The sequence below is a fragment of the Parus major genome, chromosome 2 (assembly GCF_001522545.3).
Source record: "Parus major isolate Abel chromosome 2, Parus_major1.1, whole genome shotgun sequence".
Classification (NCBI taxonomy): domain Eukaryota; kingdom Metazoa; phylum Chordata; class Aves; order Passeriformes; family Paridae; genus Parus; species Parus major.
In genome coordinates, this window is record NC_031769.1 from 17717780 (window position 1) to 17735780 (window position 18001).

Genomic DNA, 18001 nt, shown 5'->3' on the forward strand with positions numbered 1-18001 from the left:
AATAGGCTGGGATGAATCCCACAAATAATGTAGTAAGGGCAACCACTGGCAGAGAGCTTTTTAGCTTCAGTTGCTTAGATGCTGCTTTTACTTTGTCCTTTTTCTTCACTTGCTTTGGAGCTGGCTTTTAACTTAGGTGCTTCTACACTTGCCAGTTCTTGACAACTGTGGGTATTTGGGTGAATAAAAATTACCTCAGATAAATATTGTCAGAGGGATGATTGTAGGCTGGGGGAACCTGCATGCAAGGCAGTGAGGAGTCTGGCTTTTTTTTGGGAGTGCTGACTCACTGCCCAGAACGTCCTTGGGAGTACCCCTTGGGTCTTGTGATGGCAGGCAAGAACTGCAGCAGTGTCAGCTTTGCTAGCTCACTTTTATTAAAAATAGATCAGAGACAAGGTTAAAGTGAAGTATGGCACCTGCACAACTGGCTTACCAGCATTAGCATCTTCCAGAGAAGGCACTGCTTTTAATTTAAGTTTATTTTTACTACGGTAAGAGTGTCCTCAGTGGCGAGGCAGCTTCCTCTCACACCCCTGCCGGTGTGATGGGGCTGCGCTCTGTGGGAAGCCTGCGGCAGAGCCTAGAGGCAAACAAGCATCTCAGCATCTTAACCACAAGCACATCCTCCCACTGTGCTCACCCCCTAGCTTTAAACAGCACTAGTAGGGGGGTTTTCTGTGTTAATGGGCTTGTTTCACTTTAACCTCTGCCTGATTTCATCAATAACTTGGATATACTAGGTGGAAAAATAATCTGGGGATTTTTTTTTTTTTTAAGTGATTTTGGGCTAAAAGTGAAAGAATCTTGGTTTCCTGCATTCTTTTCATTATTGCTTCATATTAAATTATTTCATCCAAATCTCCTCTCCATTCTTAAGCATCCCACGCACTGGATTCCATCCTCCAGTGTTGGCAACATCCCTGGATCCACAGTCCCGCCTCTGCAGAGTTAGCCCTGTCCATGGGACGCTATGCTCACTTGAGTATGGTAATCTCTACAGCTGTTAGCCTGGAATGCTTACCTGATGTTACCCCTGCTCATTTGTGTCCTAAACCTCTTACTGAGTAGGCCAGAAAGAAAATCAATGCATAATGTGCAGTCATATTGTGGTAAACAATTCATTGTGAGCTTCAGAAAGTGTCCAGCATTGTTTTTGAGTAAAGCAGGAGAACAGTGCTGAACCTCCTTGGAAGTGGAGTCTCGGACAGATTAATGGTTATAGCACCATCTCAGCTGCTTAGGTGTTTGTTTTCTTTTCTTTTGTTTTTAAATATAAATAAAGGATCACTATTAGAGAGTATTTTAATGTATCAGAATGTTCTAGATGCAAGACAATAATAATTCAGAGCAGCCAGACTAGGACCTTGTTTTTTTCAAACTTCATAGGTATTGAGATGCAGTGGATTTAATAATGGATTTGTAACTATTATAATGCTACTAATCTCTGAAGTGGTTTTGAGCAGTTATTGGAAGAAAAGGATCTATTTCTAAACAAAAGTAGCATTGTGGGATCTCAAGCAATTCACAAATTCCAGGTCTTAAAAATTAATTTGGACAGTTGGGAAACTGACTATTTTGGCCATCTCAGTACACACAGCCTAACAGCAAAAAAAACTTATGGCTACTGTGAAAATCTATGAGGGCCTTTCAGAGTCTGCTGTGGTGCTCATATTTTAATGCTGTGCTTTCCAAGGTATATATATTGGAGCAGAGGAAAGAAGCTCTCAGGTTCTTTTCCTTGCTGTGTCATAGGAAGAACATAAACTTTATGAAAAATACCATCTCCAGTAGGATTATAAGCAATGTCTGGCTAGTTAAACTTACAGAGGACATTCCTGTAGGCTGATGTTAGTTGCCTTTTATTCCTAGCAGAAGGACTTTCAGATTAAGAGGAAATTATTTTATTCAGGGTACTCACTAGTTCTTGGCCACTGACAGTTCATAGGAATTGCAGCACTGGTTGTTCTGCAACATTTTCTTTGTAAAGGAAACCTGTTCTTCCATACTATTGATTAAAGGTGGGGCAGAGAGAAAAGCTGTTGATTGCCTATAATGGGTCAATTTTTTTAAAGCTTTGACTGCATGAGTTATTATTACTTCTAGTTTGCTTGACCAAATATTCCTGAAGGAACTGCTCTTTTGTTTGTCAGTTTGCTGGGGTTTTTTGTGCAAACTTCTAGTCACTGCCCATAAAAAACAGAGCCCATTTGAAGTGTTGCAAATCACTTCATGGGGGAGTTGAAGACAAAGGTAATCAATTTCTTCCATCATCAAGAATATTTAATTACATATTGAAGAGACAATGGTCTTCTCTGGCATTTGCTACTTTTAAGCAGAATTTCATAATTCATATTTATTTGATGCTTTCCAATGATTATTTGGTATTGGGCACTTGTAAGCATTCACAGTAGTTGTGCAAAATGCAGTCCAGTCTGACTTCCTCTGTAAGACCTGATGCAAGCCCTTTGTTATGAGATGTAATTTGTGTTTTGACTTCACTTATTGCCAGTCACTTTGATAAATGACATCTTGGAAAAAGCTCAATGCAAATCAGTGTTCAATGCAAATCCAGTATTGAGTGGATATTGTTTCCTAGCTACATTTGCTGCCCAGTGGACAGATACCTTCTAGGCCATTTCCAGGAGAGATATGCTAAGGAAAGAGCTCCATGGATGCAGTTACAGAGAGCTGTGTGCCATAGAGGAGATGCAGCTCGGGAGTGCCTTTCTCGAGCACAGGGACTGCAGCAGGCCAGCAGCTTCACCACACTCCTCTTTACAATCCTGTTCTTACAGGAATTTTGGTTTGTTTTAGGCCAAAGAGCTGCCGACGTTCAAAGACAATGATTTTATTAATGATGGCCAAAAGATTCATATTGATGAGAATAACAAAAAGATGTTCCTTGAGAAACTCAAAAAGGATGTTGAGGTAAGAATGCGTCTGTTCTGTTACGTGTGATTAAAATGCGTGGCAAATTATGGATGTCCCAGGAAATCATACCTGTAATTCAGTAGTAAAAGCTCTTGTTTATAAAACTGTAAACACTGACTGTTTTAAATGAAACACAATTTAAACTTTCAGGAGTTGGTCACTGCTTTGCTGATGTGATAAATGGCTTGCTGCCATAGCTGGTTGCCATACATTGTTCCTGCCTTGATGATGTGATGTTAAAATGATGGTACTGCTTAGGACTTAAATGCTTTACAAGCCTAGTACTTCCAAATGCCCCCGAGAGAGAGGTGAGTATTGTTAGTTGTATTTTACAGGTGGAGGTCCCTCAGAGCTAAGGCCAAACATGGACTGTAGTCCATATCAGAGGAGGGGCATCTCCCCTGCTCACAGCTGTGCATGACCTTTTTGTTTAATAATAGTAATCCAGCTTTAAATCATTCTTAGTATCGCAACAGTAGAGTGCTTCAGTAATCTAAATGCAGCAACTGGATTCTCATCTTAATATAGACTTTAATATACATTTGTGATTTATTTGGCTGAATATAGTAAATACTTGAAAGAAAAGTGTTAATGTATGAATTTAATGAAATATTTTTACTGATTTTGTTCAACTAATAAAATAAACATCAGACTAACTTGTTCACACAACTTGCCTTTAGTTTGTATAATTTAAAATATTCCTAAACATGGTATTTTGCAGCTTATACTCAAAGACTAAAATCTGTTTTCAAGTGAAAAGGCAGATTTGGAAGAGACTTGGTAGCAAAATGTGTCTGTGACTTAATAAGACTTTCAGTTATTTATATCAAAAGAGCTCTGTGAATTGACTTTCTGAACTCTTCAGATCTGTATCTCATTAGTTGTACAAAACAAAATACTGTTACTTTAGAATTTACCCAATAATTTGCTTCTGAGGAAATCTAATTTCCCATCATAGTAACAATGGGAAATTTATGATGGTGAGGATGATGAAAACATAAATACCTCGTGAAATACCAATGTGTGTTTATTTTATATTTAAAATATAGTGCTCTACTGATGTCACAGCTCTAGAGATAAGTTTATTTAGGTTAAAATTTTGTGCTCTTTTAACATGTTGCTGACTACTGCTTTTACAGTAAGTAAGTTGCAGATAATATCTTAAGTGTGAGGAAGGGATGTGGAAGATACTTTCTTACGCTGAAAAGTAGATTGTCTATGATCTATATTATTTATCAGACTGAGAATATAATGGAAGATTATGACTTGAGAGGCTGTTTTTATGGGTTTGAAGTTTATACAGAGAATTGTTTAATATTCATGTAAACCACTAGTGTGAAGTGATCTGGCTCCTGATTTTGACAATGGCAAGCTATTCTTTAACCTTGGTTTTCTTTTGTTGGTTCTTTTGCTCTTACTAGATAACTGATAGACACACTTTGTAACCAATGTGTTAAAGCACACATTTCACTCCAATGAAAAGAAATGCACAGTACTTAGTATATTATCTTATCAGTCAATATTTATAGTTTAACATATAATAGAGTACTATTCTGAGCTATACAGCTTTATCTCTGTTCTTTTTTACATTAAGCTTTGTTTCTATATTTCTCTCCTAATCAAGTCCTCTGTCCCCTTCCTGTGTTCAGACACAAATTATTACTGCTATTTTGATGTCCCTTGTCTTTTCTCCCATCTCCTTATTCCACTGCAAGTGTCCTGAGAAAAACTACACATTTTTTCCATTTAAAATCAGATTTTTTTTTTCCAATTTGTATCTTACTGTTTTTTTCCCCAAGAGTCCATTCTCTTTCATGCTGTTCTTTATTGTTATTGGTAGATTTTTTTCCCCCTGTATTTACCAAGTAGTGACTAATATGCCTGGAGTTCTTCTACCCCCTCGCCTTTGCCCAGTCTCATCTATTTGTCTTGTATATTGTGCATCATGTCTTCAAACTTAGATCCCTTCCAGTCTTGTGAAGAGTCTACTTTTTATTTTACCGAAATAAATTATACTGAAATCAATTTAAAGCAGTTTCTTCTTAAAACCTCATCTCAATCTCACAATATTTCTTCTAGAACTTGAATTTACAGTTATCTCCAGCACGTCTGTTTTCTCAGAATCAGATTTTGACAAACCGGAGTTTCTCATTACCTAATATTATCTTTTTCATCACAATCACTAGCTCTGTGCCAAAGTCTAGCTCAAATGCCTTCTTCCCTGGTCTGCTCTAACTTCCTTTTTATAACCATTTAGTGTTTATAAAAACTGAAGCAATTTTTATTTTAAGCCACTTTCTCTACATACCACAAGCATGGTCTTCACAAGTTTGAAATCACAGTACTTCTTTTAAGCTTCAGCACAGCTCTGTCCTGCCTATCCCTCACCCCCTTGAGCTGTTTTTCCCCTTTTCCTGCTTTTATGCCTTCCTTATTTCCATCCTCCTCTTTCTGCCTTATCCCATTCTCCTCAACTAAAATAACTTTGTTTGTACATAGAGTGTATTCATCTTTCAATTTCCTAACATCTCCCATCCTTACTCTTTATTCAAAACCACCCTTCCATTCATGTACATGTTTTGCTTTCGTGATGCAAATCACGAGCCTGTCACTGTGAAGAGAATACATCACTTCATGTCTTCAGAGTGTAAAACTTCACAGCTTTTCCACTGCAAGAATTTTTGAACACTTTTTCATGATTCTTTAATTAAAGACTTAAAAGGGATTGAGAGGATGGGTTCAGCTCATGGTGTTCTTTCCATCTGATAGCACAGAGGCTGCTCTGGACACTGAGCTGTGACAGAGCAGTCCCTACCTCAAGTGTGTGATCTTAGGCACCACAACATAAGGAAGATACAAAGCTGTCCAAAGGAGGCCTGAGAGGATGGTGGCACAGCACCAAGCCTGACAGAGTTCAAGAAGCATTTGATCAATGTTCTCAGGCACATGGTGTGACTCTTGGGAATGTTTCTGTACAGCAGGACCAAGAGTTGGACTTGATAACCCTTGGGGGTCACTTCTAACCCAGGATATTCTATGAATCTGTAATTCAACTGAAACATGAGACAGGATTAATAGTTTACAAGCACACTGGTCTCCACTACTCACATTTTTTTTCCCCGAGTCTTTTGGAAGAGTGGGCTACAGTATAAGTTTCAAGTAATTTGTGTGCTGCTAATACATTTTAGTAAAATCAGGTATCTCTTTTCCAGCTTTATCACTTAAACTTCCCTTTTGCTCTCTCTCAGAAGTGCCTTAGAAGTTTTTCTCAACTGGTGATACCTTTGTGTAACTTCTGTTTGTAAGTGAAGCTTATGTTTTTCAGCAATATTGATAGACTGCTTATTATCACTTTCTAGTTCCTTGCTCAGTTAAAACTCATGGACTACAGCTTGCTGGTTGGAATTCATGATGTTGAAAGAGCTGAACAGGAAGAAATAGAGTGTGAAGAGAATGATGGAGAAGAGGAAGGTGAAAGTGATGGGACCCACCCCATTGGAACCCCTCCAGACAGTCCAGGAAACACCCTGAACAGCTCACTGCCTTTGGCTCCAGGGGAATTTGATCCAGCTATTGATGTTTACGGAATAAAATCCCATGAAAGTAAGCAGTAAGAAATATTTTTATGTTAAGGTGGTTTGATTCTTGCATCAGACTTCTAGAGTCCTCACAAACATGTAAAGGCAAATGTAAACTGAAAAACAGAAGTTCACTCTGTGGAAAAGTAAATTTACTCTTTGGTGCAGCAGAAAGGAGAAGATTTCTATAATGCTTGGCTATTCCAGTTCACCAGTTCTTCAGCAGTTAATTCATGGGGTTTTCATCCCTTTTGGGAAGTCTAGTATCTATAATTGGTCTTTTCTGGCAGATAACACTGTTAAACACAGCCTAAAAAGAATGAGACAAGAAGCATTCCAAGTTATATTTCATTTTTTTGATTACTTTTTGAAAATTTGTGCACTCATACCCACATTCTGTGTTGCAGCTAAGAAAGTCATCATAAGGAGTGTGTAAGAAGCCCGAAACTGAGTTTAATGTTAGTGTGTAAAATTAAGTATAACTAGGTACCTCTGGCTGTTCAAGATGGGAAAGTTACATTTTCTTTTTGTTTGTAAGCATCGACATGGATAAATACATGGTTTTATTCATAAAGAAATATGATCTTAAGCTGCACAAGGAGAAGTTTAGGTTAGATGTCAGGAAAAAATTCTTCACTGAAAGAGTGATTGGGCACTGGAATCATCTGCCCCAGGGATATGGTGGAGTCACCATCCCTAGACATGCTTAAAAAGGGACTGGACGTGGCACTCAGTGCCATGTTTTAGTTTTGATGAGGAGGTGTTAGGTCATAGTTTGGACTTGATGATCTCAAAGGTCTTTTCCAACTCAGTTCATTCTGTGATTCTGTTTGTTGACACAGAAGCATTACCTTTTATATAGAACTTCTTAGTTTTTCCACAAAGATGAAATCCACATTACTTTAACTGAGCAATAATTCATACTTCTGCATGCTAGTTTTTTATTTTGCACTCATTTAGGGGGTTTTGCATTATATATGACTGCAGTTAAACTCTCAATTAAAAACAGCTTGAGCTTGTGATTTTTAGACATCTTGGTTATGACTGACATTGATGTGTCTTAGCTGCTGATTGAGTTTTACTTGAGTCTCCTTTGTTAGAAGGAGGACTCGTTGTTAAGATGTCTCAGAAGTCCTTACTGCCCTGTGTTTGCCGTTGGCAGATGCGCCCAGGAAGGAAGTGTACTTCATGGCCATTATTGACATTCTTACTCATTATGATGCAAAAAAGAAAGCTGCCCATGCTGCAAAAACGGTAAAGCATGGGGTAAGTATCTGGCTTGGTTTCTTCCTCTTACTCCCTTTATATTCATGCATTTTTGTTTAGTGCCCTGATATGGGACTGTTCAGTAAATCTAGGGAAAGGCAAATTAGATCAGAATTTTTTTGATTTTTTTCAAGTTTGATGTGCAATAAAAATGTAGAGTAACTGCTATACATTACATACTGAGAGTGGAACTCCTTTTTCAGCTGTGTGCACAGCTTTCTCACCCACAAAGAGCTCTAGTGAGATGCTTTTTAAGACTTTGTCCTAAATTTGTGAGATGCGCCTTATTCTTGCAAACAAAGCTGTTCACCACTCTATGAAAGCTGTCATGAATCTAATTTTGGATGCAGGGCCCTAATGATGGTTTCATTATTTGGTACAGTCTGCTGAAAGCTAGTTCTTCAGCATATAATGTGGCTCACTCTAGAAGACTTCTTCAGGAAAAAAAAAATACAATTTACAAAATCAGTCATAAAAATATAATTTATATATTAAATACTCAGAGACTGTTCAGTGAAAGCTTCTGTTTGACTGCCATTATTTCATTTTGACTGAAATTACTGCTTAGCAGCAGACACCAAAGAACTGTGGTGAAACAGCCCAGTCTTCCAGGTTCATGATTTATATCTACTATTATCACTCCTGTGGTGATTTAACATTCAAATTTCATAAACTTCTTAAAAAGAGCATATTAATTCATGAGGCTAAAATCCCTCCTGTGTCTAAGTATCTAAAGGGTCAGGGCATTGTGGGAAATTTTAGGCAAAGGGCTCTGGACTTTTTAGTTACAGTAGAGAATGATGTGACCTGGCCTGTAGGAGGTTTTTTTTTTGTCTCTATAAAGCAATGCTCTCATTACTCTGCTTTCTGGACAGCTGAAAGTTGATACAGACCATATGCAGCCATTATCTGGCAATTATTACTGAACTTTGAAAGTAGCAGACTTTAAAATCTCACACTTCTGGCTTAAATAACAGAAATATGTTGTGAGTAATCACTGTGATTATTGAAGCTGATTGTGATTAGAACTTATTACAGAACATTACTTTCATACATCTATTTTGTTTATTTCTCAGTCTCCATCCTGAGCCACATGATACTGAAGTTCATTTGTTAATTGTATGCATGCAGCTTTCCTCTTTTGTAAAAAGAAAAATATAAATAAATATGTGGGTAAGGCTCTGAAAAACTCCAGTAAAAATATAAATGAAATCATGACTTCATTGAAATAACAATTGTATGGCTTATTCAGTGAGTGCAGATTTAAATGCATAAATGTTGAAAAAGTGTTGCTCTTACCATGTATTTCAAACGAGGCTATGTAGCATTCGGGTAACAATACCTGTTACACATCTGTTGAAGTGCCAGATCTAAGTATGGCAGTTCAGTCTTCTCTGTATGTGTCTCTTGAGTGCTGCTCAAGAGACCAGAATCTGCTGGTAAATCAATGGGTAGCATGGCTAATGTGCTGTAAAAATTCATACAGGAGACTGAAGTACAACAAAAGTAAAGAGAAACATGGAAAGTAAAAAGAAAATTTTTCAGAAATGGAAGATAGTTATTACAGGGGTGAGTACTGACTATCAGTGTCCTCCTGTGAAGCCTAAAAAGGCACCAGTAAGATTCTACTTGAGGGCCATTACGATTTGTGTTTCTAGTCTCTGATTCTGAAACTGCACATGAAATTTATTAACATCCTCCATCACAAAAGCATCAAATAAAACACTGGTTCTTCCTTCTTTCTTCTCCCAATTCTCTGTATAGGCTGGTGCAGAAATTTCAACTGTTAATCCAGAACAGTATTCAAAGCGCTTCTTGGACTTTATTGCCAACATCTTGACGTAACCTATCATGTTACATAGGACAGACACAAGACCTGGGGACAGCAGCAGTGGCTACAAGTGTAGGGAAAGAAAGGAACTCAGAGAAGCACTCATCTTACAGAAAGCAACCCCTTTGTTTACATCTGCTGGCAAAGATGACTGAAGTGGGGTGGAGTACTCGCTTTAACAGCTGCCTGATATTCCCAGCATAGTTCTAGCTATTTCTGACTCTTTTGTGTGTGCAAAAAAAAAGAATTAAAATAATTTAAATAAATAGAACAGCTTACTCAGAGTGCACTGTGACAGTAATACTCTGATGCTACCAGCTGAAATGGAATAAATGAGCAAAGAGGCGTGGGGTGGGGGTGGGAAAGAGTAAATGCATGTTAAATTTACAATATTGATATCAAATTGTAAACTGTGGATCGGTTTATTTTTTGAAAAAAGATACATGACAGTATTCTTCATGATGATGATGATGGTGATTATACTGAAGACCTTACTGCGAATGTTACACTTACACCCTGCACACTGGCACTCCTTAAAAACACAGCTGCAACAGCCCTTGGTGCCAGAGGCTTTTCCCTTTTGGTTCCTAGCAGTTTGGTTTTTTCCTTTTCTTTCTTCTCTCTCCCATTTTTTGTCTTCTTTTTCAGCACATTGCATCAGGAAGTTCAGCCTCTCAGACATCTGAGAGCTGGCATCTCTTAACTTACAAAGAGCTAACATAATTCATGCTATGTGTACATTTTTGCTATAGTAAACTTACATTAAGGGAAAACTTTGCTTATTTCTCTTTGTTACCTGAAGTTTTCATTTGTTTTATACTCTTGCAATATAGGAACTAATAATGTTACAAGTGTAAGAAATGCTTATCTGAAGAAGCGCATAGTTTTGGGCAATAGTAGCTTCATCTTCTACCCATCCTGAAAGATGTGCACACTGATAGAAATTCCATTCCCTTGTAATTTACTGGGAATTTGAAGTTTAAATGCTTATGTTGTACTGTTGAAATAGCGGTATTTTATTATAGATTATCCCTTGAATAATGAACCCTGAATTTTACTGTTTACATTATTAGGAAAGCAGGGATATTTCTGAATTTCAGAGCCGTGTACAATATAAGACTTTTGAGTTTACATGTAAAGTTATTTTGCAGTACAAATGAAGTAATGTTTGTCATCTTCCAAGAGGTAATGTGCAGTAGTGTACTAAAGTGAATGTCTCGCTCACCTCCATGATAGACTCTTTTACAATAAAATGCGAAAGGATATTTCGGAGGGATTTTTCCCAAGGTTGTCTTTCAGCATCAAAATGACCTGTCCTACCATTTACTCAATTTTGATTGTATAGTACATTGCCTGAAACTGTGCTGATCATGTTTAACTTGTTTAAAATTTTTAAACAACATTGTATTCCTTCTCCTCTTGTATTTTTCCCTGAAAGACTCCATGCTTGAAAGAAACAAATTTACATATGCTTAAAAGTTTATCTACTTATACACTGTGCTAAAGCTGTGCCTTTAAAATTTCTTTATTGAAATTGTTAGATTTTGTAGGCAACGTAAGAGAAGTCAAACCTCCCTCTCATCATTTCTAACTGGGATCAGGAGTGCCAGCATGCCTTCTCCATAACTAATGTCAGTGCTGCTCAGCCTGTAACTGTGCATAACCTACGTTGTGGTTCACTTCAGAGGAGCCCCTACAACAGCAACCCCTTAATTACACTCTCTTCAGCGGCCAAAGGCAATACTGTCCCTGTTGCTGTGTACTAATTTTGCTTCCTTTCCCCGACCTTTCCCACAGGGTTTTTTGTTATGTTTGACTTAGTGATGTCTGCAGCACTGTAATGTATGTGTATACTTTTGTATTGTATTTAAATAAGTTGGTACTGTGGCTTGATTTTTTTTTTTTTTGTCCTCTCCCTAAACACCCTGGTTGTCTGCGTTCTCACCCAAGTTTCGTTTTCTGAAGCTTCTGAAGGTATGAGGCCACAGGGAGACTCTGGAGTAAAAATAAGGTACTTGGAGTACATATTTAATTGCGGCCAACGAGTGTACATTTTTAGACCATTTTCGACATCTACAGCAAAGCATTCTTTTTGTCTGTGTAGCATTTTTGTCACTCACTCTTGTTGATAAACTGTTTATTTGGACAGGGCAAGGAAGACTCATTATTGTGTATGTTAGTGCTTAGATTACACTCCAAACATGAGCAAGGCTTTATAAAATAAAGCACTTTGATGACTCACTAGGTAAATCCTTTGTTCTTGTGTTTTACCTGTGGTTTTGATTGCTTACAGATGAATTTTGGATGTTAAATGCCTGTATCACAAAGGAAAAAAAAATTAAGACAAAATTTAAACTTTAAGTTTTTCACTAGATTCTAACTTGCTTCTTCCATGCTTACTTTAATGGGCCTGGAATATTTAGGCTCTGGGGTTTTGGGCTAAGACTGCTTCTGAGAGCAAATACTGAGGTTTGTAATTGGCAAAACTGGACTAAATCCTAGTATTAATAACAAAATGGGAAGATCATCCACAATAGTTAATTGATAGAAGGATTGGCAGAACTTTGCTAGTTGTGATCTTATGCTAGACCAATTATTTTTAAAGTATTTGGGAGTAAGTCCAGACTTTCATGGGAAGGGAGGGAGAGAGGGTTTTCAAGACTTTGATTGTCGGGACTTTCAGTGTGTGATACAGCCTGTGCTGCACATTGTGGGCAAATGGTAGAAAAGTGTCTTTTTGACTTTATTCTGACTTAACTTTTAATTCTTTTAATACATTTGTCACTTTGGTTTTTTTCAGTTTATTGCACAGATGTTACAAAACAATATTTCCAGCAGTATTACCTGTAAAATACATGACTGAGTTAATGATAAAGTAGATACACCTCAAAGACAAGGTGGCTGAGGAGCAATTCTATTAAAAGTAGGTGAAATGATAGAGACTGGAGATTCAGCTTTTTAATTTCTCAAGGATGTCTGTAGTAATCTAAGGCTGCACTTCACACAGCTGCTCCAACTGCTGGGAGTTTAGGGTGGGCATGGTGCTCGAGGAATGCTGCTCAAGTTACACGGCCCGTGAGCCACAGTGGGCAGCAAGCAGCTGCAGGACCCTGTCTTTAGCAGATGTGTGTATATGACAATGTGGAAGAAGAAGTTATCTTTCCTGAAGGCAGTGGTGATATCCCATGTAGGAGATCCAGCTGGTCTTTTAATGCAAGGACTGCAACAAAAGAAATAATTAAATTAAAAATTCTTGGAAACTAATTTTCTGTCAACTGTATAACCTAAAGGTATACTCCAAATTTCCAGCTCCCTCTCTTGTGCACACTTCTTTTCCAAAGTAATACTAGTTAGCAAGTCCCTGCATCATGGGACCATTACATTCTGGTGGTCTCAAAGCCTGCCTTTATCCAGTGCCTGCTCTCTATATGTGCAGTCCATTTGGTTCTCTCAAACTCATATATTTAGTGGGGGAAAAAATACAAAATAGCAGTTAACTTCAAGGAGAAATCTGTTTCATCTCTTTCTGTCCTGATTTCTCTACGGCAGGAATTGTTTCAGCAATCAGCATGTCCCTTACAATGCCAAGTGACAAAACCTTTTAGTGTGAGGTGAAATCATTAACAATTGCTTTATTAAAACTGTTAAAAAACAGGTCTGGAGAGGACTTGAAGAGATAGTTGTAGTCTGTCCCAGAGCAGTTCAACTGTAAATAAACATTGGTGAAAATTGAGTTAATCTTTCCCAGGGATGGTAGTTCCATGCCTTGCCTGTGCTATCCCTTCCCATGCCTCACTGGCTCTATCATTGCAAAGATTTTTTTCCTAAAATCTTACCTTACTACATTACTACACTTTAATCTCATTAATATTTGTTCTGTCTACAGTGGACCCTAAGAACAGTTTATTCTCTTCTTCTTCCAGTTTCTCTTAATGTGATCCTGCCTCTATGTACTGAACAATGTAAATATTAGCTTTTGCACACATTAAATTGAATATTCCCTCTTTTATTTAACAAAATTATCAGAATGGTTAGAGCAAGGCAGAATAGCCTGTTCCATTTTCTGTAATGCTTAATTTAAAAAAAAAAAAAAGTTTAAATGGTGCTTCTTGAATTTCTGTTTTGAGAATTTCCTAGCCATTCATTTACCATCTATCTAAAGAAAGAATTGTCATAATTGCTGTTTGCAAAAAATGCCGTTTCAAAATGAGTACAGCTAATCCTTGGCTGTAGTTGTTGCTGTAACTGCAATAAAATACTGCTTTTCTCTTTTCCCAAAGTAAACAATATCATGATCTTAGCTTTTCTTATCATATTCACTTTTCACATCTTCCTGTCTCATCTGTTAGTGATAATCAAAATTATTATTTGGCTATAAGATACAAAAAATCATTTTTGCAAGGTGGCATAAATTCATTCTTACCCAGTACTCTGAATAAATGTAGGCATTTTAGTTATTGCCCAATATGTTTTGAGCTTATAAAAAGCTTCTACTTTGTTCCAACTCCATCTGATTCATTCATAGTGACTCATTTATTTAGCAGTGTGTGTCCTATTGGAATAAATGGTGTTTTTGTAAGAACCTTGTGTTATGAATAGGTTTAGCACTTCCACACAAGCCTGGACAATAATTTAACTCATTACATTTCTGGTATTTCACCTTGCCCAAGGCCAAAGCACTCTACTTTCTTTTCCATTTTATGTATTTTTAAGTGGGTGCATAAAGCTATTTTGTTACAAGAATATCTCAGTCACTCTAATGTCTAGAGTGTGTGTGTGGTACCAAGGCAGAGAGAAGTGGCTCCAGTGGCTGGGCTGACAATAATTCTAGTTTGTCTTCCATCACCTGAGAATAACAGGGTCATGTTTGATTCTGGTTGAGAGGAAGTCCTGTGTTCCTGAGATGTGCCTATTTACCCCTGTTTATACCTTGGATTGGAGCGATGTACAAGAATCCTTTCTGCCAAATAGGTCTGATTAATTAGCATTACTTTAACCAAACACATAATGCTAAATTGAACTTCACACTCTGGGTCAGGGCCCCATCTTCTTTTACACTGTGGAAATGTGTAACAAAACAAAACATTTTCTGCCTTGAAAGTCTTTACTCTTTTAGTTCAGAAGTAAGTCTTAGATAGAAATTTATTTGTACATCAGCTGCACGAAGGACTTTGTATTTAAGGCATAAGAATATCAAATTGGACTGTGTGATGATCATCTCTTCATAGCACAGAATGGGATGAACCTGCTTTTTGTTAAGCAGTGATGTGCATGCTCACCTGCTTAGTACTGCTCTGCTGCTTCAGTCAGCAAAGATCTGTGTGGAAGGAACTACAGTGTTTGATCTGATTACACTGTGAAGTGCTCTGGAGCAGAAGTTTGCAAGTCGTGTTGCACATGCCACAGGCTGCAGCATCTCTGTGCTGGGCTGCTCTTTCACCCCAGAATGCAGGAGAGTGGGATGGCACTGAGTCAGTTGAAAGAGAGAAAGCTGAGTGTGTCTGTGAAACTGCACCCAGCAGTACAATGCTGCTTTTGGAGAGAGAAAAACATGCTTTCTGTACAATGCAGTGACTGGGCACGGCCAGCACAGCCTCTTGAGAGGAAAGTCCTGCTCATCAAACCTGATTTCCTTTTGTGACAAGGTAACCCAAGTGGTTTATCAAGGGGAACTAGCTGATACAAGAGATTTTTGTGTTTCAGTAAAGTTTTCAATGCTGTCTCTCATGGTGTCCTTCTGCACAAAATGTCCAGCTCACAGCTGGATAAACACATCATGTGATGGGTGAGCAGCTGGCTCACGGGTCGGGTACAAAGGGTGACAGTGAATGGGGTGACCTCAGACTGGGGACCTGTCACTAGTGGGGTTCCACAGATTGCAGTAACAAGGGATTAGGGTAAGAGGAGAGCACAAACCAAAAAACCTTTTCTGAAGTGGCAAGGAAGAGACATAGCTGAGGCCAGTAAAGAAATAAAGCTGAGTATAAGAAAATATAAAGCAACGCAGAACATACTCCCTGGGTTTGGCATTACCAGCATCTGCTCTGGAGTTGGGCAGGACATGGGAGCAGAGAAAAATTTCAGACCATAAAGATTATGATTATGCCAAAAGGAAAGGCATAAATTACTTCACTGACAACACCATAAAAGCATTTTACAATAATTACCTTCTCACCTGAAATGAGAACAGTGCTATGATGTAAGATTGGAAGTAGAGCGAAACAGAGGGAACTGATCAGCCTAGAGCAGATGATAGCAACCCTAAAAAAAGCCTAAACCCACAGCATATTTATAAGCAACGCAGTAAAAGTTCAGAGAGATACCCTTAAAACATAATTAAACTGCTGGACTTAGGTCATGTGATAGTGTACTGATACAGAAAAGACTGAGCAGGAAGATAGCTACATGGAACATTTCCATTATCAAAATAAGCTCTTTCTGTCACCCAAACCAGTCTTAGGAAATGCTTTGTTTGGATGGGATATTCTTTGGACAGAAACATTTCCTCATGCTCTGTGCATCCTGTATCTCCAGCTGTTTTAACTCGGCCTCTTCATCAGACACAGTCCCCACAAACACCTTGTGTGTGGCTTCATTAAGAGTACCGAGTTGTCTGGCCTAACACTCTTGTTTTCATGGGCACATTTGGGCAAGAGAGAGCTGACAGAGGAACAGTGTCTTCAGATGAGAAGATGGGTGTGGAAAGACTGTCATTCTCCTAAGGTCCAGTGCAAAGCAGCTCTTCCTTCTCAAGTATTGGGACTTAGCTTTGAACTCTCAGTTCAGCCTTCAAGTTGGCAAACAGGGCTTTAAATTGCCTTCTTGGGGAAGGTGCATCATGTGTCTCACCAATTTATTGGATGATGCTGCAGTGGAAGAGCAGATCTCAGCTCATGTCCTAGAAGTCACCTAGTCTGATATATACATGGCAGTTGAAGGTTCATGCTTTAATTGCACAGTTATTCTGAAAAATTAGAATACAAATGTTTTAAATAAAAAATGCTTTCCCCAAATGGGGTTTTGTACTTAAAAACACCCAGAGAAGAGCTTCTGTCATATATTTTCTTGTGCTGGTGAAGAAGGCTCATTGTTCACACCCTCTCCAAAGGCACAGTGCCCTACATGACCACAGAACAACTGTACATTTACTACCAAGATTATCCAACATTTGTTGGATTCTTGACAAACATGGCTTCACAGAAGAGAAAGAATTTATGGAGCTGTTGTTACTAGTCAAATTCCATTACATACTGAAACTGAAAAGGTTTTTTTAAACAGGTGAGAAACAAAGGTTGCACTCTAGTAAAGACAAGTACCTAATTTAGAGCGAGAGGGTGGGAAGCATTACGCAGTGAACCGTGGCTGACCACAGATACCCAGAAGGTGAAGGCTGAAGATGATCTTCAAACAGCCTAGCTTTATGCTGTTAAATGCTTTATAGATCAAAATTATCAGCTTAAATTAATCCGTGCTTTATAGGCAGACAGTGTGAAAAATGCAGCTGGGACATAATAGGATCAGAGTAACCGAAGTCAGGGAATAAATGAGTTGCACAAGCTGTGAGTAGAACAGAAACCCTGCTGTGACCCTGCTCAGAGAGAATTGTGCTTGCTGGACCTCGTGGGCACCAGGGCAGGCGTAGCTTTTGCAAGGCAGCCACAGCCCACATAAATACAGAGGCTGTATCTGCGAAAAAGGAGTGATTGGAAAGAAAGCCCACGTACTCAAATTTGTGATGTTTCCAAGCATACATTCTGTAATTACATAGGGCAGCTGAAGAAGACAGTTTGCATAAGAGAGTTATGGGACTTGCCAGTCCTAGAAACATAATTTCATGGCCAAGCATAACCACAGGGCTACTTTCACAGTTTCTCCTGAAGATAAAAGGTGGAAAAGTTCAGATAGTTCAAAGAAACTAGGCAAGGATCACATACTAACATATATCCAGATCTTTCCAGGATTTTTTGACCAATGTTTGGGTTTAGGTCTGCAATATAATACAGATATTGCCATGAATTCTCAGCTAGGAAATTAGTTTTAGATGTTAACAACCAAACTGTTTTGAATTCTAATTGTTGCTTTTTGCTAAACAAAGTAATTTTAAACAGACCTCCTGTGTAGCTTAATGTGGTTTTTAAGCAAGCTGCTCACAAAACCTTCTTTAGCCTCTTCTTGTTTATTCCACAAATCAAAATGTTACCCTCCAGACTAATTCACAGCCTGGAGTGCACTGCTCTGTTTTTTTAATCAGAATAATAGAAAATGGTCTCATCAACTTCCTTTGTGCTGCCCCCTGTGCAGTCACAATCAGGCCTGGCTTTAGCTATGAGTTTCCTGTAACAAAGATTTAGTGGTAAAAAGCAAGTTGTATTATTTCTGAAGTTCACTCTGT

At 38.2% G+C, this 18001-nt stretch overlaps 1 protein-coding gene across 1 annotated transcript in view; it reads left to right on the forward strand.

Annotated features, from left to right (window-relative positions):
- Positions 1 to 11859, forward strand: part of PIP4K2A (phosphatidylinositol-5-phosphate 4-kinase type 2 alpha) — a 109501-nt gene extending 97642 nt beyond the window's left edge. Inside the window, exons 7-10 of the mRNA XM_015615196.1 lie at positions 2818 to 2931; positions 6294 to 6537; positions 7675 to 7778; positions 9543 to 11859. Of these exons, the coding sequence (XP_015470682.1) occupies positions 2818 to 2931; positions 6294 to 6537; positions 7675 to 7778; positions 9543 to 9623 (543 nt within the window). The 3' untranslated portion in view covers positions 9624 to 11859. The remainder of the gene's footprint in view (positions 1 to 2817; positions 2932 to 6293; positions 6538 to 7674; positions 7779 to 9542) is intronic.
- The last annotated feature ends 6142 nt before the right edge of the window (positions 11860 to 18001 follow it).